Source organism: Onychostruthus taczanowskii, unplaced genomic scaffold (assembly GCF_017590055.1).
Source record: "Onychostruthus taczanowskii isolate IOZ18803 unplaced genomic scaffold, ASM1759005v1 scaffold23, whole genome shotgun sequence".
Lineage (NCBI taxonomy): Eukaryota > Metazoa > Chordata > Aves > Passeriformes > Passeridae > Onychostruthus > Onychostruthus taczanowskii.
The window spans coordinates 2803648-2830700 of NW_024499573.1; the positions used below are offsets into that span (position 1 = coordinate 2803648).

Consider the following 27053-nt stretch of genomic DNA (forward strand, 5'->3'; position numbering starts at 1 on the left):
CGGCGGCCGCGGCGCCGGGCGGAAGGATTTGCCTGAGCGCGGGCCGCGGTGCACCCTGGTTTGTGTTCCGGGCGGAAGCGGCGCGGTGCTGCGTAAGGCGGGCGGGCGCGATGCCGGATTACCTGGGAGCCGACCAGAGGAAAACCAAGGAGGAGGAGAAGGAGGACAAACCCATCCGCGGTGAGCGCCGACGGCGAGGACAGTCTCCGAGCAGCGCCCGGGGCGGGAGTGGGGCGGCGCCGCCGGCGGCCATGTCGGTGCCAGGAACGGCGGGGCTGGAGGAGCGGCGGGGGAAAAGGGACTAAAAAGCATTACAAATGTCTCTCGTGTGCGCTTTGGCGCTGCGGCCGCCGCCCCGGGACTGTCCCCTATCCTGGCCCGGAGCCCGGGCCCGGGCGGTGCCGCCGCTGGCGGGAGGGGAGCGGGGCCGGCCGGCCTCACGCAGAGCCGGCTGTGGGGGGTGCGGAGCAAGCACTGCCCGGGCTGGCCCGGGAAACCGCAGAGATCCTGGGAAGGAATGGGCCATCCGCCTTCTAAGTATTGTTTTTTTTTTACAAAAGGTTCCTAAAATGTCGAGTTTCCTAATTGTGAGAGGAAAAATTCCTTTTGTGGTTTAACACTTTTTTTTGTTTACTTAAAATGTCCAACAAAACGTGATACAATAATGTTGCACCTCCCTGAAAGGAGGCTGTGGTGAGGTGAGGGCTGGTCTCTTCTGCCGTGCCCACAGTGAGAGAAATCGAGGAAATGGCCTAAAGGTGAGAAGGGGAGGCTCACATTACATATTAGAAAAAAAATAATTCGCAGTTCGGTGGTCAGCTCTCGCAATGGGTTGCCCAGGGAGGTGGAGCCATCATCCCGGCAGGAGCTGAAGCGGCGTCCGGATCTGTCCTGGGTGATGTGCTCTGCGGCTACAGGGGCAGGGCTGCGCTCATGGCTGGACTTCATGATCGTGAAAGTCTCTTCCAGCCTTGACGATTCCGTGACAGTTTCTTTCTCTTGCCGGGGGGAGGCCCCAGAGCTGCCCCGGTGCTGCCGCTGTCGTTCGGAATTCCGGGGAAGGCGGCCGAGTTTTCCGAGGATACCGGCGCGCTGTGAAAGTTGTCGGTTGCCCCTCGTGTTTTAACTTATTGTGGCTTTTTATTTCGTGTTAGTAAATATTTAACAAAGCACTTGTAAGCACAAGCAGTGCAAAATGTAATTAGTGATGGACTTTGAACTATTCCCATTCAAGAAAGATTTCTAAATTATAGCAACAGAGTGTTCAGTGGTTGTAAAAACCAATCAGTGGGGTGGTACAAATAGTCAGGAAAGAAGTACAGATCAACACAGAAGGATTTCAGAATCCTGTATAACACGTGCTGCTCCCAGATCACCAGTACTGTGTGGTTTAGGCTCCATCTGTCTTTAAAAGAGTGGAATTAGACAAGAGGGGAAACAGGGATGGGAAGGGAGAGGGGTGTTGAAAATCTCTTAAATGGCAATGATGTGAGAGTGGTGAGGCAGAGTGACACTAGCAGAGGTGTATTTTTCTTAGTTAATGGAGAGGGGTCACTGGAGCCACCTCTGTGCAGAGACATCACTAGTGGGAAGTGGTGACAGTTTTTCATTCATGCTTTCTTGAACATCTAGAAACAAAAAGTTAAAAAGATGAAGTTGTGATATCTTCCATCCTTTTTTTGAGCTGTCATAGGCTGGGAGATAACTCCAGGTGGAGCAGAGTTGAAGTGGCTTGCTTGCTGTGAGCTCTGAGTGGTGCAGGCTTTTGGCCTGAAGAGAGTAGCTGGAGATGCTGTTTCATTTTTGTATACCTGATGCTTTTTTGCTCCACTTTGTTTCAGTGAAGAGTGGAAACTCAAAAGAATCTCTCCAAAATACATGTTTCGATCTTTTAGAAGCAGAATTAATACTGCTGGCTTTGTTTTCAGAACTGGAAGTTAAGTCTCTCCTGTCTTGTTTCAGCTCTTGATGAAGGAGATATTGCCTTGCTGAAAACATATGTGAGTATCACACAGGTGTGGGAGGATCAAAGACACAAAGAGTTCCTGTGGGGAATACAGGGCAGGACTGGAGGGGTGTGCACTTAGCAGGTGGAGAGTAACTCTCCTTCTCCTGGTGCTTTTCTCTCCTGCCAAAATCTTCCCTTCCTTTTCACCTTCCAATGAGACACAGCCTGCAACACTAAAAATAACCCTGGGTTTGTTAATTTGGAAGTAATTAAGGGTTTGTTTCTCTATTTTTGTTTTGGATCTCATTGCTGATTGCCATAGGGCTCTAACAGCCAGGGCTTTACTATGGCTTTGTCTCTGGCCAGTTTTCTTGGTTCATACAAAAAATAATTTTAAGACCCCCCTCCTGCCACCAAATTGACTTGCTTTTAGCCATCATGTTAAAAAACACACTGTTGGGAGGCACTTGCCACAGACAATAAGGCTTCAAATGCCAATCTACCCTTTCCACTGGGAGTACAGTTGGCCTGCAGAAGAACTCTTGAAGGATGAAACTTGCAGCTTAGGTGTGTTTTGCAGAAATCTGAATTTTGTTGACACCAGGACTCCTTTACAAAGCTCTGAAATACAGCTGGTACCCACTGCAGCTTCTTTTTTTTTTTGTTGCCAGTGGTCTACAAAACAGATATTGTACAGCAAATCCAGGTCTGAATCTGCTTGTGTTAGGCAGATCTGGATCAAAACCAGCATTTTATCACAAGCAAGAATTCTGATTTGCCCCTTGATCCTTCTGCTGTCCTCTGTGGATGATGGAAAGGTTGGGTAAGGAAGTTAAAGCACTTGTATGGATGGTTTTCAAAAAGCGTATTCTGAATTCTTTGTATATATGATTTTACTAAGTCTTTTTTAAACTGTAGGAGAAATAGTTTGAAAAAGTAAGGCTGAACAGGTTTAAAAGAAAAATTACTGAAGCTTACAAACATGGAAAATTTCCACCTTCCCAGTTGGTCAGTTGTGTGTAGCTGCACTTCAGTTTTGCAAACAGAAATATTGTTACTGGAAGTTAATTCTGTCCTTTTTGGCTGTCATCAATGGTTGGCTCTTACACCAAGACAGTCTGTTGAACATCTTGATGGGCAGCAGCTCTTGTCACTTTTTCCTAAACATGGGATAATTTGACTTAGGAAATCTACATGATATTCCTTTTCCAGGGCCAGAGCACGTACTCAAGGCAGATCAAGCAAGTAGAAGATGATATTCAACAACTGCTTAAGAAAATCAATGAGCTCACTGGTATGTTTTTGTTGTAGAAAGCTATAGAGGAGCCACAGGTACCAAAACAAGTGTTGCAAGAAGTTGATTTCCAACAACTTCTGCATTTTGTTTTATTTGTTGTTTTTCTCAAAAGAACACAGTTCTTTATTTGGCAACATGAGATTTTTGCTTGTTAGGTGATGTTTTTTTTCGACTGGGCAGGGCTAATCTGTACATCTGATTTTGTAATTTTGTACTTTAACACATTTTTAATCAAAACTGTGGTTTTTAAATATAATGGTGGCATGAAACAAATGCCTCTTTCTGACACCAGATAATGAAATAGTGATAACAGTAACAATTAATTTGTTTCCTACTTTTTCTTTCACTGATTTTTTTTTTATTTTTTTTACTCTGTTGCTAATCCTGCAGTGGCTCTCAGTTCTGCCAGGACTGAGATTTGCCAGAACCAAAATTTCTCTTGCAAAATGATCTTGATTCTTTTAAATACATCGTGGAAGTGGTACTTGTTATATGCATGTTTTGGAAGATTTATGGGGTTTTTCATCTGTGTGAATCCCTTAGTTTCTGATACTTTGCACTGGAGCTCAGTGAAAACACTTAAGAGTTTCACTTTAGTGAAATGTAGATATACACTGACAATGCTCTGTCCTGCTGTAGTCATCCCCACACTGCAGAATTGTCTGGGAGGGTGGCCAGGCTGGGATTTGAATGTTCAGCTGGCACAGTCACGTAGGCTCTTTCCTTAGGAAACTTGTTTTTTAGGAAATCTATCAAGGATATGTGTGTGTGTTGTTTTGCATGTCTCTCAACAAACTTCCTGCAGGGTTATCTCTAAGGTTTTGGTGTGGGAAGGATGGCTGACATCCCAGTTAGCTGTTTCCTCCTCATCTTGTTTGTGCTGCATGCAGGAATCAAGGAATCTGACACCGGCTTGGCTCCTCCTGCCCTTTGGGATCTGGCTGCAGATAAACAAACTCTCCAAAGCGAGCAGCCATTGCAAGTTGCAAGGTGGGAGCACTCTTACCCTTCCAGAAGAGCTCCATAGTGTTAAAAACCTGATGTACAGCTTATGTGTGGACTTCTTTTAAAAAATGAAGTCCGTGTTGTGCATATTGAAAGTGCTTTTACCGCTGAATCATAAAGGAACTGTGATTATGTGTGATGTGTTTCATACTTGTACTTACTTCTGCAGCTGTTGTATGAGGCTGTAATGGTGTAATCACAAGCACAACAAGCATTCTGGTGTGTTTGGAGAATGTGACTCTCTTGATGCTTATGCTTGGCAAACAGTTTGTCTGCCTGGAGGTGCAATTGTGTTTGTTTGTTAGGTGCACAAAGATCATCAATGCAGACTCCGAGGATCCCAAGTACATTATCAATGTCAAGCAGTTTGCCAAGTTCGTGGTGGATCTCAGTGACCAGGTGGCACCTACTGACATAGAAGAAGGCATGAGAGTTGGGTATGCAAAGTCTTTCTGTTCTTGTGAGTCTTCTTGCAGGCTGAAGCTTTCTCTTAAGTTATCTCATGTTGTAGTTTGACAGGTCAAACTACAACATTTCCAGGTTTTGCAGTGGTTGAAATTACACCACTGCTGTTTTTCTCTTGGATGACAGTAACTCACATGCATGCTCTGCTGGAATCTTATGTTGGTGTTATTTTCACAAAAATTGACAAAACCCATGTGTCATTGGACAGCGACCTTTCAGTTCAGGCCCCAGCAGTCCCAGCTTTCAGGGAGCCTGTGTAGGCTCTTTCTTTGGCACTCTGAGGTTACATTCAAAACAGCCAGGAAACGTTCACTGGGGATGTAAGAGACAGGATTTAAGAGACAGTATTTTGCCAGTTTGCTCTGTGGGGTATTTTGAAACTTAATTTTCAAAATACTTTGGAATTAATACTTTTGGAAACCTTAAAATTTTCTGCAGAAAGAATTCCAGTATCTAGCCTACCTGACTGTTAGCTTTCAGGGCTGGGCTGTCTTGATGCCTGAGAAAAGAACAGTTCAAGAATTCAGCTTCTCATTTACAGAGTTATTTCTACATAACATTTACTTAACCAGTGTTAAAATAATAGTCTTTATGCTTCCTCACCAGGGTGGACAGAAACAAGTACCAAATCCATATCCCCTTGCCTCCAAAGATTGATCCCACAGTCACCATGATGCAAGTGAGAGTTGCCTTTACTTATTTTGACGTGGCTTTATCTTGTAATTGTGATTCCTTTCGCTGGATTTTGTTGTGGGCTGTTGAAAGCCCGTGGAGATTTCCTGCCTCAGGCTGGTAGCTGCTCACTCACCTCTTTGTTGTGCAGGTAGAAGAAAAACCTGATGTCACTTACAGCGATGTTGGTGGCTGTAAAGAGCAGATTGAAAAGCTGAGAGAGGTGGTTGAAACCCCTCTGCTTCACGTAAGTAACCTCCAGATTGAAGCTTCTATTATTTTGGAAGTATTCTGGCCATCTGTAAATGTCTGAAAAAGCCAGAAAAGACAATGTCATTGAGTGTAAACAGTTTAATGAAAGGAAGTCAGGTTTTACCAAGTGAAATCCAGCCCAGTCTCGTTTACATTGCTCTTCATTAATGATTTCCTTGATTTGCATATATGCTTTGGTGCGCATAATCTTTAATTCGTACGTAACCTTGCCTTCTGGCTCCCTTTGTTACAGCCTGAAAGATTTGTGAACCTTGGAATTGAGCCTCCCAAAGGAGTGCTTTTGTTTGGGCCACCTGGCACAGGCAAAACCCTGTGTGCCCGTGCTGTGGCTAACAGGACTGATGCCTGCTTCATCAGAGTGATCGGCTCTGAGCTGGTGCAGAAATATGTGGGAGAGGTAAGAGCAAGCACTCGATGGGGGGTGGAGGGGGTTGCACATTCCCCTTGTGGGTGCCACACACCACAGGGGGGCCAGGGATGGATGTACTTGGAAGCTGCAGGTGCAGGAGCTATCAGACAAATCACTGCAGGTCAATGGTGACATGCCCTCAGCTTTGCTGTCACTTATGAGAGGGATTTTGCAGTACAGAGTTCAATCTGCAGTTCAGGACGACTCTGGAATTAGGATTCTGCTCCCAACCCTGCCACTTATTTTTCGGTTGGCCCTGAGGTAAATTACTTCATCTGTACTTCTCAGTTTAAGAGCAATATTTTTTCTCCCCTTTATAAATTGCTTTAAGCTTTATACTTCTCCTGTTATATATGTGAACAAATAAAGAGTTTTTGCATTGCTTAGAAGTATTTGGAAGCATGAAAAGTTTGATTTTTATAGTTTTCCTTTAATGTGCCTAAAATATCTAACAAAACCTTGATTTTTTTCTTTCAGGGAGCTCGAATGGTTCGTGAACTCTTTGAAATGGCCAGAACTAAAAAAGCTTGCCTTATATTCTTTGATGAGATTGATGCCATTGGAGGTATGTTTGTAGTAGCTACAGTTCTAATCTCCTGTGAGAGCTTCCAGGTTTTCTTGTAGTTCTGTGTCTGGGTTGCTGCATTTCAAGAAAACTGCTTGTAAATACAGAGTTAACAAAACTACTCCCAGCACACCCCGTGTCCAGGAAGCTGTCAGGAAGTGGTTTATGGAGCCCAGATGGGAAGCCATTTTTGAACATTTGAAACACCCAGATTATTCGAACTTTAGTGAAGAACCTTTGTAATTTGTTTGCAGAAAAGTACTGTTAACTTAAACCCCTTCAGCTTCTGGACTACACTCAATGCCTTTGTTACTTCTGAACATTATTATTTTTTCTCAAAAGAAAAGTTCTTTGAAAGTAGAACAGTTCTTACATAGACAGGGGAGAAGGATGATTTTGGCTGAGGGAATGGCAAAACAAACAAAACTACCTGGGTAAATTCCAGCATCTTGACCAGTGGTTAGGGAGATAGAGGCCCTTTTGTACTCAGGACCTCTTGAACTCATCACAAATACTTGTATGCACTTCAAAATCATTTTCCCAGGTGTCGTGTGTTGCAGGCATTGTGACACCTCTGTGCCCATGGCCTGGAGCTGCCTCTCCCCCTGTGAAACTCGTGTGTCTCCTCTCCAGGTGCTCGTTTCGATGATGGGGCCGGGGGTGACAACGAGGTGCAGCGCACCATGCTGGAGCTCATCAACCAGCTGGATGGGTTTGACCCCCGGGGCAACATCAAGGTGCTGATGGCCACAAACAGGCCCGACACTCTGGACCCAGCACTGATGAGGCCTGGCAGGCTGGACAGGAAGATAGAGTTCAGCCTGCCTGATCTTGAGGTGAGAACTCTTCATTTCACTGCCAAGTGTGTTCTGATAGCAGAGTGTTTCTTAAGGTAGGGCGTCATTGTCTGGAAGTTTATGAGAATCAGCAAATGCAGCACTCTTAAATTATGTGAAACTACGTGGAAGTATGGGGCATTAAAGACGTGCCAAAGGTTTTTCCACACTGCACAGATTCCGTCCTGGCTGAGAAGCCATGGAGGGCAGCTGTAATTACTGTAAATTCCTGGCTCAACAGAGAAAAAATCCTTTAACCAGATCCACAGTTTAGTTCAGAAACTGGATTGTGTGTTGTTTGGCTCTTTTGAGAGCGATTTCTTGAGGTACTTCTATGATGAAAGCCCTTTTTAAAGTTATTTTCTTACTTTAGTGTCATGGACACTTAGACATTCCAGTCCAGACACGGGAAACCATAGTTGGGCAGCAAATACAAGATGTATTTTCCATTTGCCTGTGCTGTGGAGGCAGACAGCTGCAGGCTGGAGTCATCACCTCTTTCATGCCATGAACGTCTCTGTCCTCCTCCCTTTCCTTCAGGGGCGAACTCACATCTTCAAGATCCACGCTCGTTCGATGAGTGTGGAGAGGGACATCAGATTCGAGCTGCTGGCTCGGCTGTGTCCTAACAGCACAGGTAAGCAGAATGTATTTCTGTCTTTGCTTAGTTCTGTGTGCTCTGTGCCCTGGCGGTCAGTGCTGAGTTGTTCGTCCGTCTCTCTCAGGCGCCGAGATCCGCAGTGTCTGCACGGAGGCAGGAATGTTCGCTATCCGCGCGCGCCGGAAGATCGCCACCGAGAAGGACTTCCTGGAGGCGGTGAACAAAGTCATCAAATCGTACGCCAAGTTCAGCGCTACCCCCCGCTACATGACCTACAACTAACACTGGGAGCGTTCTTCCCGTTCCCCCGAAACTTTCTGCCGAACAAAAATCCAAGTGTAGTGATTGATGTTTTGTTCTTGGAAGCCAGAAATAAATGGAGTGTTCCAAATGGTAGGGGTGTGTTCATTGTGAGTATTCTACTCCAGTGGACTGTTGATGCTATTGGGAAAAGATTTTAGTGAGGTTACAGCAGCATGGCCTAAGCCACAGATAATCTTAAATCAGATACTTGGGCAATGTCAGGCATCCCAAGTTTAGATGTCTGGTCACTATTTACATCCCAAAACTTGAATCTGAGCCACAGAGGTGCTGGAAGACCCCTGAATGACTCCAGTGTTTCTGGGTGTGTTGAGAAGGGCTTGTATGTCCCAAGAAAACAGGAGCTGCCATGGGAGGGCACTTGTCGTGGTCTGAGTCATTGCCCAGCCACGGGATGACATGAAGGGACATTTTTTCCCTCCCTTGATGATGCTCTGGTACCATCACAACTTGTTTTTTTTAATCTTCAGTGGTTTTTCTATCCCTTTTGCTGAGATTATTTCTTGTGTCTTACAAAATAGTAAATGGGTCAAGGAGGAGGAAGGTGTAATTTCTTAGTGCTGTGGGATGGAAAATTCCTTTTCCCTGCTCCTGCTGTGAAGTTTGACATCAGTCTGGTAGTGAGCACTTGGATACGTTGTGTGACTTGTCTGAGATGCTGCTGCTGCACACTGGATGACTGAGACAGGGTCGTGGTGCTCCACAGCGGAGCAGTGGCTGGGAGCTGTTGGCCACACAGGCAGCCTTGAAAGGTTAATCCTCATTCATCTGACAAGTTCCTGTGGAGCTGGGTATGCTCAACAGAGAACAACAGCCTTCCATTTTCCTTTTCTTTCCAGTGTTGCATTAAAGTGGTTTCAGGAGAAGAGCTGGAAGAGCTTAAAGAAATACCTGAGGGAAAAAATGTTTTTGGGAACTGCTTTGTCTTGGAAGTGGGAGAAGTTTTATTGTCAGTTGTATCAAAATGAGACTCATGAATTTATCAAGTTTAAATTATGAAGCCACTTGTATATATATATATTTTTTTTTTTTAATAGGAATTGTGTGCAATAGGGAGAGTATGCAGCCATGGACAGGGTTAGGATTCTGGCTGGTGTCAGTATCTTGATAGGGAAACCTGGGCAATCTCAATACTTGTGTGTCATTTCAGGAAGAACATTTTAGGGAGGGATGCAAGTTTATTGGTGGGACAGAACGTTTCTCATTTTCAGAAGGCAGCACTGACAGCATCTCTGTTTACCAGAGCAGCACTTGAAATCAAGTGTAGCTTTTATTTGAGATGGGTAAGTGAAGTATGGAGAAAGAGTTTGGTTCTTACCAGGTATCCTGAATTAGCCTCAGTGCTCTTGCAAAAAAAAAGGCGGGGAAAGGAACATGACCCTGATTTTTGCCAGGTACCAGCCAGACTTAGGCCATCCAGTGCCACTGGTGGGGCTTCAGCAGCAGGGGGGAGGCACTCCCCAGTCCCTGCAGACAAACTGGAGCCCTGTTAGAAGGTTAAAGGACCCGGGGTTGTTTATTCTGGCACTGACAAGCCTAAGCTAGGATTTAACTTTTGGATAGTGGTCTGTTAATCAGTGCAGGGCAGAGGAAGTGGATTCCCTTTTTAGGGGCTGGCTCAGGCTGCCAGGAGCAGGCAGTGCTTCAGCTGGTGGCAGCAAAACACAGGAAGAAATGAGCAAAAGCTGCTGAAAATTTTGTTCTATGGGATGAGTTACCAGCACTGCTGGGGGTTTGCAGGAGCACTTGTTCTGCGTGGACTGGGATGTGGGACATTCTTGGGCAAAGGTTTTCAGTCCAGCATTTCAGCAGCTCCCTGGGAAGTGCATCTGTTTCTGCCACGGTGGGAGATCCAGCTAAAGCTGTGTATCAGCTGTGAGGTCTGAAATGGAGAGGGCTTCATGGGGTGGCAGGAGTGAAGAGCAGGAACCAGCACAGCAGGGAAGACCTGGCTGGAGGCTCTCGGAAGCCTCTCCTGGCCCCTCCCTTGGCATCAGACACTTGTACCTGGGGCTCTCAGCCTGTCCCTCGGACCGAATCTCACCATGACACAGTGGAAAATTTTGACAAGTGACATCACTTTATTTTGGAAGTTGACAAGATTTCAGTGTGAACTGAAGAGACTAGAGAGTTAAAAACTGAAGCTGCAACAAGCTGAAAGTAGAAAAATATACTGTACGTAGATACAAAGGTTTGTTGAACTAGTTAACATTATAAAATGTACCAAAAGTTGTTTAAATAAGTACACACAATGTCTTCACATGCATGCACTTCATCCTTTGAACTCCAGCTAAGCAGCAATTTCTGATGCAGAAAGCTTCCCATCCTTATGGGCAGGGGAGTCTGAGGAAATAAGTATCTTCCCCAACTTCCCTGGTCCCCGGAAAGTTTACCTGAAGAAGCCCTAAATGTAACAGAGCCTGAAATAAAATATTACATTCTGTGACCAGAGGTGAGGAAGGTGTCTGAATTCCTTATGCACAGGACCTGTGATTTGAGGGTGCTGAGTCAAATGTCACTGATGCCCCACTTACCCTGTGCTGTCAAAATAACCTACAGAGAAACACTTTTAGGTTCCTGCCTCTGCTGAGCTTCACAGTGACTGTTGTGAGGGAGACAGGGGCACTGAAGATTCCTTTTGCATGATTTCCATGGTTTTCACCTCACACCTGAAGTGAGACAATACTGCAGTGGCCAGGCTGACAGTAGAAAAAGAAACCCCACGCTACTGTTTTTTCCAAAAACCCAATCATGTACCATATTGAACTCTATTTCTCAAAGCACTTAAAAGCTGTGGCAAAAGCAGCACTACTGGGAAGAAGATGGGCAACAGAAAAGTACCTTTTTTTTTTTCTTGACCATTGAAACTTTAGACCTTCCTTAAATTTTCATTCCAGCTTAAGAGACTGCATATAGGGCATCAGTTCTTAACTTAAACAGGCTACACTCCTGTCTTAAAACAATTTTGTCTTTAAACTTTGAAGCTAAATTAAGTTTAGATTAAAATCAGCTGTGTTCTTTTCTAGACAGCCTAACCAAGTTTTGGCAGTGCAACTACCATACTGATAATGTAATAATTAAACAACGAGTTTCTGACTTCAAGTTCACTTAGAGCAGAAATGAAGAACTGGGTATAGCTGAGACAGGTTAGGTATTTTTTAAAAAAATAACTCTACCATCCAGGTTTAAAAACAGCAGCAGCTAAATGCCACCAGTGTGAATGCCTTAATCCAGCTGGCAGAGTATTATAAATTGTACCAAGCTGTTGTGTGCAGATGTTGACATCAGGCTTTAAAAGTCATCTAAGGAAGTTATTTAAAGACACTGGTACAGTGTATTGCACTTGCAGAACAGTTACCTCCTGCAAGATCCCACTTGTAGTGAGTTAAAGTGCCCATTTTCTCAACAGGAATAGGAATGTCACATTGTCCACCAGATTCTGACTGCAGCAGAATACACTGAATTTTCTTTTCTTGCATAATTGTGTGCTTTTTTTATTATTGGAAGGCTATACCCTGATTGAAGGAAAAAATTCAAGAGCATGAAGGCTTCCATTTCCTTATCTACTCTTCCTACAAAAAATAAGCACCACCCCATACCCGTAGGTACAAACAGCCTCAGGCTCTCTTCAAACTGTGCAAATTAAATATTCAGGAAGAATCTCCATCAGCATAAATCTGGCTCCATTCTGCTCGGTGCCGCTCTTCAAAGGTCGGGGTCGGCCTGTGCAGCAGACCCATCTTTCACTTGGCAAGCAAGGACAGCATCGTGAATACTGTGAAACAGCAACTCTCTTGTTACACTTTGATCAAAAAAATTCAGTCTCGTCAGCTCATTCACAACAGGGCCTACAAAACAAAACAAAGCCCAAACATGGCATCGGCACATACACTGAAGTACAAAGACAGAAGACAATGGCATCCCAGGAAGAAGATGAGAACTTGTTCTCTTACTAAAAAAATTGAAACAGGCAAGTGCATCACATGCTACTTCTATTCCAAGCAGTCTATGCCTGTGCAGACAGAGACTGAGGCCTGCTCTTGGCAGAAGATGTTGCAATCCCAAATATTGGATATTGGAACGTTTCAGGCTTTTTTCCTCATTACATTACCACTATGATTTCAAGATACTAAGTTCAGTGTGGCATTCACATTTGCCAGCTGGAAGAAATGGGAGCAGGATCCAGTCCTCACAAAGCTCATTTCATCAATGCTCTACTTTCACTAAAGTTAAGGCTCTAATGCATATGGGCTTGCTTTTCCTCAAGTCCAATTTTATGTGAAGTGCTGATACTACTGAGGCACTGCTGGCAGCAGGAAATTCGGGAGCAGAGGGAAGGAGTTAAAACACAATCTCTCCCATAAAGTTCACAAAAAAAAAAAATTAAATCTCAACTCACCACTACAGCTGGCAATGCAGACACATACACCAACTTCTTTGTATTCTTTTATAATCTACAACAGAGTTAAGCTGAAGTTAAATGCAGATAATACATCACCATACATATCACAGTTCTGGAAGCCAAATACTGTGAAAGCTGCAGAATACACATTCCCCAGTATTCAGCTAAAAACCTAATCACTGGTTTAATTACAAAATTAAACCAGTGATTAGGTGAGATACTGGATTATACTTGAGCAGGCAGTTATGTCTCATGCTGACAGGCTCCTTATTAGGTATCTGAAAAGTTTTCTGTGGGTTTTTCTGGGAAAAAAAAAAAACCCTACTTACTGATTTTAGCGTTTTTGCTCCAACTGAATCCACAAAGTTCACCGGGGTGAAATCCAGAATTAAAGAGTGAATATTTGATTTGGGCTCCACAAAATGTTCATGCTCATCAGGAGACATGTCTTGTACACTAGAATCTGCAAATTTTCCATTCACAGGTAAGTCATCACTTGCTATCTCATGTTTTACACTTGCTTCTACGTCGTTTGTCTGGGAGAGAAGATGAATAAAGCTTAAAGGCAATCAATGCTTTTTCCATGTAAATCCCTTTTCCCCCCTCACTCGTGTTCTTTAAGCCTTTAAAAGTTGACAAGCTCCTGGTCACTACAGAAACTGACTTGCACACACTCTTCCATATCTTGTGTATATCAAGTTTTGTTCTCTTATGCTCAGCTTTTTAACAGTCACACACAAGCAGCTTAAAGATGTTATCTCAGGACTGAATTACCCTTTTCCTTCAAACACTGACACCTATTCATCTTTACTGTCACATTTTACTCCATTTCCTTGTCTTATCCCTGGCTAATTCCATCAAGACCTATATATTCAAAATAAAGAACAGCAATTGGGCTCTCAAGTCAGGCCTCTTTTAGGTTTCCCATGGTAAAATCACACAGTCTCCCACCATGGTGGTGAATTTAGATATGCATAAAAGTACAAGCATGTCCCAAATAACCCTTCCCAATGTATCTGGGCCATGCCAGGATTAGCAGAGGGGATGGCACCTTCTTGTTACAGGGGCTGCTAATTAGAATTGATTTTATTCTGTATTATTCCTACGTTATTATTCCAAGTGTGTGGGGAGGAGCAAAGTCCCTTTGATTTCTGCCAAGACCACTGGTGAGACAGCATGACAGTGTGGAGAGTTTCAGTGCTACTCTGCTACCCGAAAGCAATCAAGGCCCAACACAATTATCCAAAATAGCAGTGAGCCTCTGATCCTTCCACTGCTCCTTCAGCCACCTGTCCCCACTGCACAGCACTTCCTTCCTAAGCAGCACACCTTGTATGAAACACAAGAGAGGTAACACCTGAGAGCAGCCCGTAAGCTGATAAAGCAGAGGTAAATATTTACCGAAGAGCTCACCAGCTTCAGCACAGCTTTCTTTCTGTGTTCATTTGCTGCCTTTATCTCCCTGGCATGGCGCTTCTGGGCTTTTCTCCTTGCTTTTAATAAGGCACCAGGGTCCACTCCAGTCTGTCAGGAGGAGAAAGTATGATCAGAGGAGATTCAGCTTGTTAGGATGGCACTGGAGTATCAATTTGCACTGAATTAATCACTGCCATAAATTTAAACAAGAAGCCTGCATTCTCCAGCTTCCCTGGGTGGGGGTGAGAGCAGTGTAAAGAAGGAATCATCTTGGCAAGCACTGTGTTAACAAGATGAGGGAAAGATGCATCTCATTCTTTTGTTGAAATCAGAGTGTCATGTTTCAACCAAACGCTGATTGGAGTGCAGAGAGCAAAGGGGAGAGAAGTGCATTTGGGCAGTAATCACCAGTATCTCTTGCTTTGTGAGGGCAAGTACCACCCACCTGTTTTGTACAAGACTCGCCATGGGAGCTACAGAAAAATGTTTCAGAAGTTAGCAGAGGCACAGCTGTCACCGGGTCAGGCGGTTCTGCTGCTGCCACTGCCACCCGGTGACAGCGGGGGTGACACAGGCAGGAGGCACGCCCCGAGTGCAGGTCATCTGCTGCCCTTGAGAGGCACTAAATGCCCACAGTATTCCACGGTCTTACACTCCAGTAAAGTTAGTTACCCAACAAGGAAACTTTTATTCCCATTTTGTTTTCAGCTCAGCAACTAGTTTCCTGCTGAAAAAAAAAGGTTTGACCAGTTTGTGCTCTGCACCCACCACTTTCCATCCACCAGCAGTCAGTAGGAGGCAACACTTTGTTTATTCCCTCCCACCATGTTGTTGCTTCCTACGATAATTTGTAGCTGGCTGGAAAATCGCCTTCTCATATTTTACAGATCACCAGGGGCCGCAGGCTGAGAAACACTGTGCTAAGGGCTACACTAAAGGAGCTGAAAGATGAGCATGTTTCGGAAGCCAGTTTGAATTTTCAGGACACAGACATTAAAGAATTTACTTTACTCACCTTTTTCTTCAGTGCCCTTGTATATGACTCACTATTAGCAAAATAAAGAGATGTATTAGCTTGAAATATTTTGATTCCAGGATATTCTTTAACCTAAGGAAAATATTGGATGTGAACAGTTAAACAGAATAAAAGCCCCTGTGTAATCACAAGACACATGAACATGCAGCAGTGCAACAGCCAGCCCTGGATGGCTCTCAGCATGTGCCAGATAAAGAAGGTTGGCACTGTTGTGAGCAAAGGCAACCAGGAGATCAGAACCTCCCTGTCTCCCAGTGCAATACTGCACACTATCAATTCCTGGTTACATTTCTCCTTCTATATTACACCAAAATGTACAGTCATAAAAATTAAATATTTGAAGTTCTTTCATGTTGCTATTTGCAGCTGATATTACCACGAGGAAATCATGCACTCCTAGAACTGCTTCCTTTTAGCCTCCCTCTCAACAGGCATAGTAACTTATTTCCCTCTTTCTCTCTTTTTCTTTCTTGACTCCCCAGGTACCAAGAAAACCAGCCTTTCAAATCTGTGGCTTTATCCAGACCTTCAGACAGGTCTTGATATTCACTTCTCTCCCCTCCTTTAAATGCAGTCATCTCTAAGCAGGCTGAACTGTGACATTTTGCATGCAAATGACCTGGCCAGCAGCAGAGACCCAGCCTGCCATATGCTGCCAGCCCCACCTTTACCCAGGAGGAAATGCTGACTGCATTCAGTGCAACAGAAACGGAGTCTCCTCTCCCTTGCACACAGATATAAATGAGAGCACTCATACTCCTGCTTTGCATCATATTTAAAGCAGAACTGCATGATCTTTTTCCATAGGTTTTTACAGACTGGTTCCTCAGTAAAGGACAATGTAACTTTCATAGCAGCATCTCTGAGAACATAGCAGAGAGTGCAGAAAATTGTAGCTGCTGTTTGGGAATAAATACAGCATGTTTATATCCACTGCACTAACAAAATGTAATGCTTTCATCAACTTTTGGTTGAACAAAATGGCATTTATGAGAAGCTAAGTGCATGATGAACAATTGTGCCATTAATCTCATATATTTAATGAGCAGGGGACGGGTGGGATGCTGTTTTGAGTAGTTTGTGCAATTCTGAAGAACACAAAAATTTGGATCCTGGGTTCCGTGGATTCCATGCACTACTGCCACACAAATAAAGAAGGTGGCCTGGTGTGCACTTGTTTATATAGCAGGTCTAGCAGTGGTACTCCTAAGCACTTGGACAATGGAACTAGTATAAAAGTGCTTTTGATCACTGCCTGGTGAAATGTACAGGCAGTACAAAGAGCTCGCATTTTGAACAAAGCAACTTTTACTACTGAACCCAAATCTATTTATTTCCTTTCAACACAGGTGAATGCTCAGCAGCCAGCACTGCATGTACAGTGTGGTAGGACAAAGCAGAAAATTGCCACAGTTGTCTTTGTCCACTGAATGAAACTCCCCAATGCAGAAGAACATGTTCCTACCTCTTCGTACTCTTCCACATCACAGTAGATGTCAGTGTTAGGAATCTGACCAAGGATTCTGTATTCAGGGCTAGAGAGAAAGGAAACAAATATTTCTGTATTATCACTTAAAAAGTGGAAAAGTGAGTGTTTAACACAGACTGAAATTTATTTTAAATGGTCATTCTGCAGGGCCTGCAGGATTTTCTAAACGTGGTTAAATGCAGTGAGCAGTTTATGGCAGAACACAATTAAAAGAAAGTTGTTTCTGTCAGTGCAAAATCAATTGATAAGCTTAGCGCTGAAATGTTGTAATTTTCTGAAAAGCATGAGTCAAAACATGCAAAAGTACAGGGCAAATTCTCTGTCACCCCAGGACAAGCACCAACTGGTGCAACTCTATTGACTGTCCTGCAAACATGCAAGCTCACACTGACAGAAAACATGCTGCAATTTCGAAGAGTCCCTCTGCTCCCAGGACAATGCCTAAGCAGATGAATATTCCCAACTCACAAGAACTGTGACAGCAAAGTACATTACTGTTCTGTTTGCAAGAATAAAACTGTATAGAGATGGCAGAAAAATACTCTTATTTATGCAGAGTGGAGATTTCAAATTTGCTTTCACTCCAATGCAGACAGAACCAAGACTTTTACAGTTTCCACCTGTCCCAGACCCTGAGCCCGGAAACCTCACATGCCAGTCCTATCCACACATGCAATAAATCATTTCACTATAGACTGGAAAGCTTCACAATAAGAGCTTTGTCACTTTGAATGGGGAGAAGTGACTTGAAAACTAGAAGAACAGCCACTGTATTTTACAAATTAGAACTTTCTTTTAAAATACCTAAGCATTCATTCCATGATAACCTCAGCCTGTCTGTGGCAATTAGTGCACACAAAACGTAGCCATGTACTGAAACTGGCAGAAAGAAGATTTAAAGTTCTAAACTCTAAGCATTAAAAGAAATAAACAAGATTAATCACTATGTGAAATGAAAAATCTTCTGTTTATTACAGAGAGTACAAGTTCATGCCCTCCAAAAATTTTGTTCTCAGAAAAAAAAAAGTGAACCCTGGATCAGAGCCAAAGGGCATGACCTATATTAGGAAGGAAATTTCATGCAGCATGCAGTTGAAGAGGGTGGGATGGACTTCTGTTTATTTGCACCCCTTAAGCAAACAAAACCACATAGAACATCAGCAAACATTAGTTTTGATAAAGAAGAAATCTGACCTTTGTGTTCTGTAAATAACGGTTATCATTGCAAATGTTACTGCAGTTAGCAAACCATAGTCTAGCCCCAGGAAAAGAGAAGCCACAAAAGCTGCCACCCAGATGGCCTAAAACAAAAAAAAGGTGAGAATTATTATGCATCCTCTTTCCTGTTAACAAAAACAACAGCAGAACCCAACCACAAAACCCATGTATCACTTCTGATCAGAAATGGGCTCTAATGTAACCCATCATGATGCCAGATGAGAACTGCCTTAACCTTTCTGAAGGGCATAAAAGCTCAAGGCACTCTAACATATGACAAACTGTCACATATTGCTTAAGTCCAGTTCTCCAAGGAATCTTGTTCTACCATCACCAGACCCCAAACACCTTAAGATAAAAAAAAAAAAAAAAATTATTCAAGGCTTGCACGTAGCTCTAACTCAGTTCCATCAGCCAGTTCATCCAGGAGAGAAATGCCACCAAAATGTTCCCTCCAATACACTCTTAGCTCTGGCCCATTCCAGCCAGGTTTTTGGTTTCTCTTAAAAGATGGCAAATATCTTCAAGTGGTTTTCTTTGTTACTCTGTTTTCAAATTCTTCTCAGACATTCCCACAATCTTTAGGGCAGTTTCTATAGCAAAACTGCCAGAGCTTTTGCTTTTACTGCAACCAAACTACTGCTGACCAGAATTATAAGATTGTTCAGCAACAACAAAAATATTCTTGTCTCTGACAGATCACTCTCCTGAGGTACTTACAGCTCCCTGACTTATGTTCACCTGCAATACAACACTAATTTGTAATTCCTTGGTAAGTTTCTATGCAATTTTGGGGATAGCATCAAATTTAGTATAGTAAAAGATATGCACTGAGCTGTGCAATACTCACCAGCTCAATCTTACTGGTTCTCCAGAAGTGCATGACATCTCCAAACTGTTTAAGCATTCCCTTCAGGTTCACCATGACAATTGCAGCTAGCACTGTCTAAGAACATTACAGAAATGCAATTTTCAGAAGCAAAATAAACCCAATGCCAAATAAGAACTACAAAGGATCACAAATAACTACTTCTGTGCTTATATTCTGATATAAGTCCACTGAACTTAGTGATGTTCTATTCAAAACCCCAAACTTTTCAGGTAGTTCAGTGGACATGTGCTTTTACTGCAGCTGCAGAATTGGCAAACCAGTTTAGTTCAGTTCGATTTACTCTTTCCTAGCAAGAGGAATCACATGCTCCTACACTTCATGCTGCTACACTTACAGTGCCTGAAGCAGTAGACTATAATCTCAAATTCATGTTTCTCTACAACATACTGAAACAATTCCTGCAACAGTCATATGGTTGTAACCCAAGGTCCAACTCCTATAACAAGAAACAGGAATTGTGTATCATCCTTTGCACATCACCAGAAACAGATTTCTTTAAAAATCAGAAATATACATTTTCATGTATTTTTATACAAGTAAGTATAAACTGCAGCAAACCCAACTCATTATCCAGCCCCAGCATTTCTACTAGCCAAACTGTGACTTTCTTTTAACTTTTTAACTTCAACCCGGAATTCCTATGCTGCAATCAAATGTGGCCAGCAGGACTAGGGCAGGGATTGTCCCCCTGTACTCAGCACTGGTGAGGCCACACCACAAATCCTCTGCTCAGTTTTGAGCCCCTCAGTACAAGAAGGACATTGAGGGGCTGGAGAGAGTCCAGGAAGGGCCACAGAGCTGGGGAAGGGTCTGGAGCACAAGTCTGATGAGGAGCAGCTGAGGGTGTTTAGCCTGGAGAAAAGGAGGCTCAGAGGAGAGGTTGGATTTCTCTGTGCCTGAGGGGAGGTTGTGGCCAGTGAGAACTGGACTCTTCTTGCAAAATAAAATGTGACAGAATGACAGAAAATCACCTCAAGTTGTGCCAGGGGAGGTTTAGGTTGGATATGAGGAAAAGTTTCTTCATGGAAGTGTTTGTCAAGAATTGGGACAGGCTACCCAGGAAGTGGTTGAGTCACCATCCCTGGAGATATTTAAAGCAAGTAGATGTGGCACTTAGGGGCATGATTCAGTGGTGGGCTTGGCAGTGTTAACAGCTGAACTCAATGATCTTAAAGGTCTTTTCCAACCTAAACACTTCTAAAGGGGAATTGCTTGAAAGTATTCTTATGTTCTAAAGACAGAGTCCAGGATATCCAATACTAAAAACAACAACAAAAATCATGCTGAATTGTTCAAAACATTATTTATTTCTAGGCTAATTTACAGCAAAAATGCATACAAAATTTAAAGCCTTCTGGATCAAAGGCTAACTGCTGTTTACTAACCCTCCCATAATCTCAAGTCTTAGCAATACTCATGACTGTTCCCATTCAATGCAGTGCCTAATATGAAAAACTCCCTTACCTGTGGAAGTGGCTCAAAAAGGTATCCAATAGCCACAATTACCAACAGAACCATAACTGCAGAAAGTGTACCTGCAATCTGAGCAAAAAAAGTGCCAGAGATTATTCAGAAGTGTTCCCAGGGGAAATATTACTGATTAGCTAACCCCTTGTGCTTTCAACAAGGCTGGTTGTACAAATGGCTTTTGATTCCTTCCATTCAGTTCACCCATTTTACCATGCCACTTTCTATCCTGACCCAGTCTGGATTTGAAACATGGGAAACTCCAGTTAATTCTTCTGGCTCAGGCAGAGAAAGACAGCCATCTAGATAAGCTTCAGACTTTAGTTTTGGAGCTCCAAAGAGTAAACTTCATTTGGCTCAGGATTTGGGAATTCTACTTACCTGAGTTTTTCCACCGGTGCTTTCCTGGACAAGACTCCGAGACATTGAGCATGTGATTGAAATGGTCTGGAAAAATGACCCCACAGAGTTGCATATTCCCAAGGCAATAAGTTCCTGTGTTAAACAATAGAGCAAAGAAAGCTAAATACACACTTATACTTAGCAGTGGTACCCAGCTGGAACTATCCACAGACATTAACAACCACATCTTATTTACCGTGCTTTCTAGCAACCTCAATTTAGAGAATAAGCAACGTAATTGTAGCTTATACTTGTAGTTGTCACGCAAGCACAAGTTGATGCATGTAAAGTCATCTGTTAAATAAAGTCTCAGATGAAATGCTGGAGACATTTCCTATTGCTAAATGTTATGGGAATTAATCAGACTGAAAATGAAAAAGAATTACAGCACTGCTTGTTTTAAGGATTTTTCATCTTGGGGATAATTTGAACTGTAACCCTGAACATACACGAAAAATGTTTCCTCATGCAAACACCTTTCTTTGTTTCCCACCCTATGTGTTAAAAAAAAACCATGAGCAGCCCTGCCTCTGTTTCCATGAGTGGTAATCCATTGCTGTACATGAGAAAACCAATGAGTGTCTGCTGCTTCCTCAGGAAGATCGTACACGAGAACTGCTCCCATGAGTGAAGTCAGGAGCTTCATCTACATCAGTACTGCATTTCTTATGCCTAAGAAATTATTTGCTTTTAATGAAGCCTCCCCAGACTACTCTGCATCTTGTTGTTTGTAACAGAGTGATTTGAGTCATACATTTCCAATAATTCTCAATGAATATTTCTCTTCGCATTTGTACAATCCTTTTTGGATTCATTTAAACACTTGGCATGCACTGCTACTGTGACAAGGAGTGCTACACTTTAACACCCAGGTGAAGTAGCATCTGGCACCTCCTGAGGAAAAGATTTACTTGCTTAACTCGGGTCAGCAATGATTATGTTTAAGGTAAATAGAGCCAATTACATTCATGCAGCTACAGATTTGTCCTCTTCTCTCTTTGGGTAACAGAGCACAATGACATGAAGGATGAGATTCACCTGACCAGATGTAAAAGTCTGTAGGTAAACTTCATTACTCTCAGAGGAAGGCAATAATTTTGATAAGGGGGGAATCTGTGCTGTGTCAGATGTGGCAGCTACAGATTTGTCCTCTTCTCTCTTTGGGTAACAGAGCACAAGGACATGAAGGATGAGATTCACCTGACCAGATGTAAAAGTCTGTAGGTAAACTACATTCATTACTCTCAGAGGAAGGAAGGCAATAATTTTGATAAGGGGGAATCTGTGCTGTGTCAGATGTGTGCTCTAGGAGATGTGTTACAGCACAGGAACTCTCCTCCCTTGACACCACAATGCTATTGACCAATAATCCAGTTGAAGTATTGATTCTAAACTGCACAGGAAGGCCAGAGTAGGTGAGGAGGACTTTTAATTTTAGGGAGTCCTAAACACAGTCCTTATCACTCAAATCATGCTCAGAATGTAAGTACAGATAGGGCCAATTGCTACCCCAGAAAACGACAAGTTGCCCATTTGCAATGGGTGTGAATAAAAAGAAAATATAAAACATAATTGGAATTTTTTAACTCTAGACAAGAGTTCTTGGACACATAAGGTACTGTATTTATCACATGGGACCTCTATGCTTTGCTCTATTCCAGAAAGCAGAGAAAATGTAGCTGCTCATCAGGACAGTATGGCCAAGTAATGCCTGTCCATAAAATTAATAGTCATGCGTATGTCCAAGTATAGCAGAAGCAGGCTTCCCAAAATGAAGCTGAAAGTGAAACTGGTTATTTAAACAGCCAGAAGAACTTACACTAATTCCTGGCCTTTAAATGTGCTGTCAAAATCAATAGGCTGTCAAAAATCTGGCTTGATTCCACTACTGAAGAAACCCTCATTTTTGCCAATATCACACTCTACTTTAACGATGTAACAAAGGTGCTACTGAGAATTTTCAACACAGCAACTTGGCTGCTTTTACCTGATTCCCATCGATGGTGTAACCATGTTTAAGGGCAAAGATCTTGGCCATTGATACAGCCATTGAAAATCCAACTATTGCTATTGCTACTGCATCCACAAATACTGCTGGGATTAGCTGGATCTCAGGAACTGCTGGTGCACGTAACCTTGGAGATGAAATTAATATTTATAAATTAATATGATAAGAACTATATGCAACACAGAAAAGGCACAGTCTTAACAAGAATGTATCATCCCTACCCTTGAGGAATATTCCCAACAACATCCACTTTGTATGACTCATTCAGATTCATTCCAGCTGAAACTCCTGTGCCAATAATGACCTAAAATCCACAAACACATTTGTAAACATTATCTAAAAGGAGATAAAGCCACTTGAAGAGATATAAAGGTTAGCTGACTACGATTAATAAACACAAGGGGTTACATTTATTGTCAGTCAGTTTTCTGTGAGTTAGGGGCTAAAAAAGCAGACAAAAAGGAGGAAGCATCATGATTTTCCCCTCATCATGTCCAATTCACCCTGATTTTATAGTTCTTTTGTAAAAAGTTAAATAAAACACGCTATGGTATGATATGAATCACTCAAATTCCCTTTGCCTAAGCCAAGCTCAGGCAAATGAGTGTATTGGAAAAATGAAATGCAAGGACACTCCTGCCTGTGTGCACTGGCTTATCTGCATGTGCATAGCCTGTTACCTGTAAAGAGAACTGACAAAACAGCAAAGAAAGGCAATAGCAAAAGAATGTTCCTATCAAAAAATACCCTATTACAACATCTCCCTCATCTCTCACCAGAATCCCCTTTTTTGTTCCTTCTATCTAGATTGTGCCCATACCTTCAATTATTTCCTTTCTTGACTCCATTATGTGCAGGTTTTTTGAGACCTGTAGTAACCCCAGAACTCATTTTTAAGACAAATCACTTTTAAAGGCAAAAGGGTGCCTGACCTGTAGGCTTTGAGTGTATTACGATAGTCTGTTTTACACAGGTATTTTAGAATAAGTTGTTTGAAACAGAATCAGTGCTGCAGCCAGTTATCAATCTCAATTGAGTGTATTATGATAGTATGTTTTACACAGGTATTTTAGAATAGTTGTTTGAAACAGAATCAGTGCTGCAGCCAGTTATCAATCTCAGAAACAGAGAAAGGAAAAAGTATTAAGTCCTGATGGTTCCTGCTCTTCTTTCTGCTACTGCATTTCAAAAAGCAAGCAAGCCCTGCAGAACCTCTGCAGGCATCTGTAAGCACCTCCCTCCAGGAAAGGGTTCTGAGCTCTTTGACTCCATGTGGGAAATGCCACTCTTGGACTCCAAGTGGGAAATGCCACCTAAGACATTCTGCATTGTCTTGCAGGGAATCAGTCAGGTGCCCAAACTCCTGGATAGAAAGGGTTTTACAACACATATATATTTACCCACTGCTACAGGGGACTGGGGGTGTTTAATTTGTTTTTCAATTCTTCTTTGTGACTTTATGTTCTCCACATGGGCATTCCAGTTCTTAATTTTAAGAGAATCCAAACCTTCAATTGGATCAAGGCTCAAATTAATTATGTTCAATGGAAGTTACTCTCAAGCTCAGTAAGACAAGATAGAACATGAGACAGTTTCTACAGCTTTAGAATAGCTACATAATTTAGCATAGAATTTCCCAACTGGCTTACCACAATGATCTCCATAGGAATAGGAACTGGGAGCTTCTTCTTAAAGCGGAAATTGATCTCCTTGCCAATCAGCAATAGAACAATGCACGTTAATCCAACAATCAATGCAGCAATATTGGTGGTTGTTATTTTTGAAAGCACGGCAGCTATGCTCTGTAACATACCAGAAGCATCGTAATTATTCTTAAGAAAATAGAATCTTCATGGAGATTTGCCACAGAAGAGCAAATTATACATTGGTTTTCAGCTGTGGTTTCATTCTAAATTTATAACCACAGTGAACGAGGACCTCACCAAAATACCATTGTTCCTACAAAACACAGAAGACTAGAGTACATCAGTGAGAGAAATGCACGTGAATAATTTACAATATCAGTGTTCCTTAAAGGGGGCAAAAATTTGAGGATGAAACTTTATTGGAGTAAAAAGCCTAAACTAAACCCTGTCTCTTATCCTCAACATTTTCACATATATTCCTCAGTGGCAGCTACCTAAAAGTAATAAATGCAAACTCCTTCTAATACCTTCAAATATTCTTTGGCAAGTCACATTTACTTAGAGCTGCATAAACTATTCTAAAACAATAAAGCTGCTGATAGAACCATTGAGGTTGCCATAACAATGTGGTTAAATAACAGTGACCCTGCATTGCTGCTGAACCAGCCATTATTCCAAATACCTTTTATAATTGAAAACGCTTACTAAAAGGGTGTTCGAGAAAAAAACCTGTTGAAATACATAAGTTGCTAGAGGGTAAATAATTACCTGTACTGATTATTCCTCCTTCTTCCACTGCATTAAAACAAATAAATAACCTCTGGAGAGGTCTTTGAAAGGAGACAAACATATTCTTCCTTATGCAGACTGAAAATTGCTACAACTGTCAGGACGTTATATATTCAAGATGTCCTGGTAGTATGCATCTTGAATTTATAACTTCCCTTCTATTTGTTTGGCAATTAGTATGACTGGTTCCCAGTTTAGTGAACTGAACAGCAAATTTTGGAATTAATCATTAATGCAGACTTGTTTGCAAAACCTTTGTTGTATCTGCACAAACATACAAAAAGATTCCCACAAAGTATTTTCTATAACCTACATGTAGATGAAATTCTGAAGCTTCATTACTGCTGAGCCATCAATCTGCTCAAAAGCTTAGGTTTTCACAGACATCTTTTCTTCCACTTAAGAGTGGAAAGATTCTGAGAGTAACATTTCCTAGCTTTGCAGAACACGCCTGATTTACAGTGAAGCATTTCAGGAGCACAAGAGATTTGCTTCAATGAACAATATTCCTTCATATTCAGCAGAATCCCAAAATCCGCTCATCTCAGACCGTGTGAATCTATCAAGTCACACTTGGGCTGCACTTTCAGATATTCATATATTACTATGGCACTTAATGACCTCATACCCAGTGTTCAATACTGGAGATTATTCTACTGAGTGCCAAATAATACACAGAAACAGGAAAACAAGCTTAGGAACTAGATCCAGACAACACAGAATTTGCATGCTTAGTGAGTGTAGTTACTCACATATACAACTGAGAGGGGGCCACTGTACCGGTTAGTCTTGATACCAAGGAGATACTTTAACTGGGAAGTGAAGACATGAACTGCAGCTGCAGTGGTAAAGCCTCGCACCAGAGGCTCCGTCAGATAGATGGACAGAAATCCAAATCGAAGGAAACCTAAACACAACTGAAAAACACAAGTGTCAACCACGTGACTCCCACTACAGTCTGGACATAGCACACAGTCACACACCCCTCTCCTTTCCCCAGTGCCCAAGCCAGATCAGGCAAACCTGAACTTGGCTTTTCTAAAGTTCAGTAAGCTGCCATCAGTGCACCCAATCTTCCATGCCACTGGCAGGTGCAGTGTGAGATATGGGTATGTATGTATGCATTGTTTGTATGCATTTATGGACAGCTTAGAGAACGTCAGTTGAGTTTTTCTGATGGGATAGGAAAAAATGAAAAGGGGAAAAATCCTGGTTTTTTCCAGTCCAGCTAAGATGTCAGATAAAGTCCTGCCTTCAATGCATCCAGCCCCAGTTCTGTGCTGAGGCTGCCATAAAGCAGCCTGTGTCCCACACAGAGCAGTGCAGAAGCACAAGTCTGGTTACAGGGGATCCACCGTGACTCAGCACCCCCTGCAAGCCCAGCAGCAGCAGCTGTCCTTACAGCAAACTGTGAGCACATACCTGGATAAGTCCTGAAAGAAAGGCGACAGCCACAGCTACCTGCACCCTCTTGGCATCCCTAGCACTGTAATATTCAAGGACATCTGTAGTATTAGTAGAATTGGAGTCCAGAGAAATAATTTCATCAGGCACTTCCCTCACAGCAACACTACCAACCATCATACTAACCACAGCAAAGGTACCTGAAATAAGAGGGAGAGGAAAAAAATTGCTTAAAATCTTGGCAAGTTTTATTTTAGGAGTGGTTCTTACTGAGATATGTAGAATTAAACTAAGAGTTTTCTACCTTAATAATGTATTTTTTAGTCCCCAAATCTGCTCCAGAACTCAGCACCATTAAAGCCAGTTAGATGGTGAACATACACCTCTGCAGTAGGTAAACACCATCATTTTTTTTCTATCTCAGTTTCTATTTTGCACTTTAAAGATTTATCCTAGCCACAGCAATGAAACAGGAGTCTGCAGCACACATTT

At 42.4% G+C, this 27053-nt stretch overlaps 2 protein-coding genes across 5 annotated transcripts in view; one reads left to right on the forward strand and one right to left on the reverse strand.

Moving 5' to 3' along the window:
• The first annotated feature begins 25 nt into the window (after positions 1–25).
• PSMC2 (proteasome 26S subunit, ATPase 2) lies at positions 26–8462 on the forward strand. Its single transcript, XM_041405316.1, has 12 exons — positions 26–180; positions 1963–2000; positions 3161–3242; positions 4136–4235; positions 4556–4687; positions 5322–5394; positions 5539–5634; positions 5893–6057; positions 6547–6634; positions 7268–7470; positions 8011–8107; positions 8196–8462. Exons 1-12 carry the CDS (start codon positions 111–113, stop codon positions 8351–8353), a joined length of 1302 nt encoding a protein of 433 aa, XP_041261250.1. The 5' UTR covers positions 26–110; the 3' UTR covers positions 8354–8462.
• Positions 8463–10453: 1991 nt separating this feature from the next.
• The window catches only part of SLC26A5 (solute carrier family 26 member 5), a 33199-nt gene continuing 16599 nt past the window's right edge, over positions 10454–27053 (reverse strand). For 2 of the 4 annotated variants that reach the window (XM_041405431.1, XM_041405430.1), the window contains 15 exons: positions 26580–26761; positions 25910–26074; positions 24372–24524; positions 22944–23026; positions 22702–22849; positions 20694–20807; positions 20310–20387; positions 18804–18899; positions 17930–18036; positions 16712–16781; positions 15226–15318; positions 14196–14318; positions 13124–13330; positions 12792–12846; positions 10454–12240 (listed from right to left, as the gene is read on the reverse strand). In XM_041405431.1, the coding sequence (XP_041261365.1) occupies positions 12098–12240; positions 12792–12846; positions 13124–13330; positions 14196–14318; positions 15226–15318; positions 16712–16781; positions 17930–18036; positions 18804–18899; positions 20310–20387; positions 20694–20807; positions 22702–22849; positions 22944–23026; positions 24372–24524; positions 25910–26074; positions 26580–26761 (1817 nt within the window). In that variant the 3' untranslated portion in view covers positions 10454–12097. Of the gene's footprint in view, positions 12241–12791; positions 12847–13123; positions 13331–14195; positions 14319–15225; positions 15319–16711; positions 16782–17929; positions 18037–18803; positions 18900–19179; positions 19282–20309; positions 20388–20693; positions 20808–22701; positions 22850–22943; positions 23027–24371; positions 24525–25909; positions 26075–26579; positions 26762–27053 lie in introns of those variants that run through there. The other 2 variants (XM_041405432.1, XM_041405433.1) reach the window with 2 other exon arrangements.